The 4,423-nt window shown below is 28.7% G+C and overlaps 1 protein-coding gene across 11 annotated transcripts in view; it reads right to left on the bottom strand.

Annotated features, from left to right (window-relative positions):
* Positions 1-427: 427 nt before the first annotated feature.
* LOC122568366 overlaps positions 428-4,423 on the bottom strand; it is a 133,689-nt gene continuing 129,693 nt past the window's right edge. For all 11 annotated transcript variants that reach the window (XM_043728025.1, XM_043728020.1, XM_043728024.1 and 8 more), the window contains one exon: positions 428-4,230. In XM_043728025.1, the coding sequence (XP_043583960.1) occupies positions 4,187-4,230 (44 nt within the window). In that variant the 3' untranslated portion in view covers positions 428-4,186. The remainder of the gene's footprint in view (positions 4,231-4,423) is intronic.

The raw sequence follows: 4,423 nt of genomic DNA, 5'->3' as shown, positions 1-4,423 counted from the left end.
ATATGATTAATAAATTGGATTTATGTAGAGAAATTTTTTACCTATTAAATACTATAATTAATTATTATGATATTTATATATTTTTTATATGTATGTATTCTATGCATTTTCACACCGTCAAATTGTTTTTAAATGTATAAAAATCCACAGTCTAGTATTAAGACAGTTTAATATTTGATTAACAGTAAAAAATTGTAACAAAAAGAATGATAGAGGCGATTTTGTTTTAGTCGAGATAAAAATGATATATCTCAGCTAATAAAATATACTCATATAACTTTTGTGTGTTTTTTTTAATAAAGAAGATGGGTTTACATACTGTATCACATATCATTCAGTTTGAAACTTATAATGGGAGTTGTACCGTACAATGGGTAAAATTGCATGTACATTGATGAAATAAATAGTCAATACAACCGAATGAAAATTATAGAAAATTTGGGTACTATAATTATCTACTATAGTAATTTCGATCTAATAATATAATAGGCCATGTAGAGCCACCACATACATATACATATATATTAACTTTTTTTTTCACACTGTCCACCATAAATAGGACAATAAATTGAACTACACTCACATTCTTATCGCTGTCACACATGCACATGTCCATTTCATACTATTTCGCATCTTGCGTTTATTGTAACGACATTATAATTTAATTATGAATAATGATAAGAACACATCGTTTAATTGTATCTAACGCAGTAGCTATCTACCAGTAACATTATAGAAAATACATAACGACTTTCTTATCGTCAGACCGATTACATACGAATTGTTACTTGTTAATTGACATTTCCAATACTGCGAATTGCACGCGATTTTTTTTGCTGGTGTATAATTACAATGTTCAATATTTTCAACGTAAAAAGAAGAATATTAGTTAAAAAAAGAGACATTCCATGGTATTCACTTGTTTGATTTATTTTGAAAGGAAATATTCTGATTTAATTTACTTAATCATTTTATTAAATTTGGGAACAAGCTTTTCAATTTCACTCATACATTAATTAATTATTCACTGTATCGCAGATGTTTCAGTATATTAATATATCTCAAGGAAAAGAGAGAGACAATTGGTTGTCATTTTTCTTACATTTTCATTATGAATGGAATATAAACAAAATTATTTATGGTATCATTATATATGTATTAAGAAAAATAATACCAAAAGAATTATAAATAATTTGGCCATTGTTAGATATCAAAATGTGCATACATATTATGTGAACTTTAACAGTAATAATTATAGTAATATAGGATCTTGAACAATCGATAGTTTAAAAAATTGTAAGGAAATTGCAAAAAAGTATATTTCATATAAATATAACATTGGATATAACTTTAATGTGAATATAATTCCAAATTTTTATCAATACAGTAATTTAAACAAAAAACTATATCCCTGAATTTTTAGAATTTTATTTCATTTTTTACTGATCCTTCGTTGTAAATAAAATGATAGAGTAAAAGCTTGAAAAAAGATTATAATAAAAGATTAAAGACTCATAATAATATAATAGCGTAAGATTTTGGCATAAAAAATTGATATTTGTATGAGCATAGACACTGCTTGATGCATTGTATGTCAAATATTTGATTACATCCATTCCTATAAAATAATAATTAATAAACTGTTTCGTTAATTTTGCACATCCGCGATAATATAATCTTAGAAAACAGTGTAATATAAATACACGGTACATATCTATAGGATGGCAGAAGAGAACTTTTGAAGAACATCAATAATTCTCTATTGGAATGAGGCATGTTTTGTATTGTAACAGGGAACATGTATGTATATCTAGGTGCCGTAAATTCTTCAAAAAGTAGTTGGACAGAATGGTCATGTATATTATTGAATTCAAATTTAGTTCAGAAGCTAAGTCAATTATCGTTTTCACAAAGAGATTCCATTTAGTCCCATTTTTATTGGTCTGTCTGTAAAGATAAGTATTTAGAGAAGTATAAATAAATAAATTTTTCACTGAAACTTTTCAATAGCGTTTATCAATGTGTTCCTTGGCGTTGTCTGTGCATTTCTTTGTCAAATGAGATGTATATATATAGTTTTATATTTATATACAAATTATATTAAGAGTTAGAAAGACTAGTAGTTTTATACTAACTTAGTTGTCAATACACTTATACAACGAGTCATTTATGCAGTGACCCTGCATTATAAATAGGAAAACTTAAGAATCGTTTTCATATTTTGTGTTCGAAGATTTGAAATCTATTCAAGGCGATTCTCTTCACCTTTGTTTTCTGGTCATTTTGAGTGAAGTACACATAAAGCTCTGATAGTTCTTGCATCGAGAAGATCTGGAATCTTTACCAGGGAGAGTTTGTTAAGCTTTGCAATATTTTGCTTGGAAAGTGGATCACCTATCTATATTACATCAATACAGATATCAATTATTACTTTAATTAGTTATAAACTTAGACTCAGTATATATTATTACTGAACTGTAATGGCTTAATAATATTTCTTTACTTTCTGACAGTCAGAGGGACAATAGGTTTATAACAGTACGTGATATAAATTATAACTTTCCTTACTTCCTAAAAAACGTAATTCAAGACGCTATTAAAGATTTCTCTTTCGTACAATTGTAACTTTATAATAACAGAAATTTTATAATAAAGCAAATTAACGCTTGAATCCGTGTTGTACATATTTGTGCACAGGCAGTTTAATAATTGTACTTTACGTAACTAAAGTTTACTAATTGAACGCTCTTTACTAAATTAATATTTTAATAGATAATATAAATGAATTTTTGTGGCTTTTGATTGATCTCGGTTCACGTACCGTAAACCCACTCATCGTGTAACCATCTTTAGTTTTCATTGATAATAAACGATCATGGTTATAATTTCACGCAATTCTCTAACTAATTAACTTTGAGATTAAACGCACATATTGTTACTTCCTAAGTTTACAATGTCTATCTACTTGAACGGTCATTTAAGATTTCATTTATAACTATAACAACAACGATGATGACAATAGTTATGATTATGATTATGATAGTATAATGAATAATGATAAATAGCGATAATTACAACTTTATCATGATTAATTCTCATTCATGTTACTATGCATTTTACGCTATTTGTTTTAATGGAATGTCTATCTTGATTTTCATTAGAGTTCAAATAAAACTACATCTGATATTGAGTATATTTTTTCCTATCAGAGCTATTTTTTTCATAGCCGTTACTTTCTCTTATTTTCGACTTAATAGTAAATTCAACTTGTTTTGCGTTAACATGGTCGATAAAAAATAAGAAATCATATGTTCGAGGTCGGTACAGAAACGTATTTAATATTTGATGGGAATGACGCACGCTAAGTATGATCAACCGAATGAAGATAAAACGTCATTTTATCCCAATTGTTTCGAAAAATTTTAATTTCCTTAACTATGAGCAAATGTCATTAGGTTTCAATCAGTTTATGTGCCACTTTAGAAGTGTCTAATTTTATAACGGTGAGTTTCTCTACCAGTCTTTTCTCCTTCTCCGAACCTAGGCATTTTAATTATTAAAATCGTCATATTTTGAACCCTGTGTTTGACTGTGTCTCGTTTTCAACAACATTTGTGTATGGCACAAATGAATATAGAGCTCACATAATTAATATGCGTATATTACTTTTACTTCTTCCACGCGGGTGCACTAATTGCGGGGAAGAATTTAGAATTCATACTTCTTCATTCTTCGTTCGCTATTATTTAACCCTGTCGCAAAATTTCATGTTACAATCTGCCAATCTTGAATTTGTATACTATACCGATGTTCAAAGATATACATATACCATTTTCCTTTAAAGTAGCTTGTTTCACTTTCTTTACTATAGGCATATAATACGCGTAGTATTTGGGATAACGGCAATAAAATTATTATTAACGATCGTTTAATAAATCGCCGCAAACATTTTCCTTCGTTTTCTTATTGCAAATATTGTTATAGAAATCTTGATTAATTTTACAAAATTCACTTGCCCACAATTACAGTTGATTAGAAGAGTTCCAGTTTTGGCAATCCAGAAACGTGGAAGTCAATCATCGCTGTTGCTGCTAACGTTGTAAGGAAAGACTGTCAGTACGGTAGTATTCGATGATCTGATGTTAACCGTTGATAACACGGACGGTCCACTTGTTTCTACTGCGTGCTAAAGCCTCCATAAGCTAGATCTTCGTGCTCCTGATCCTGATCCTGGCATGCATATACACAGTGATTTTATTAGGGCCAATAATAATTCGAATGACCTATTTCTATGTAAAATGATTATATCGAACGTACGTAGTGTTATGTGATCAATGCTAGATTTTCTACTAAAATGCTGCTAACGAATTGAAAATATTTAAGTGAGTAAGTGAGTGAGAACTAGCGAATTTTCAATTCCATC

The sequence above is a fragment of the Bombus pyrosoma genome, linkage group LG6, assembly GCF_014825855.1.
Source record: "Bombus pyrosoma isolate SC7728 linkage group LG6, ASM1482585v1, whole genome shotgun sequence".
NCBI classification, from domain to species: Eukaryota; Metazoa; Arthropoda; class Insecta; order Hymenoptera; family Apidae; genus Bombus; species Bombus pyrosoma.
Note: the sequence above shows the minus strand (reverse complement) of the source record. Positions and strands in the feature narration are given on the sequence as shown.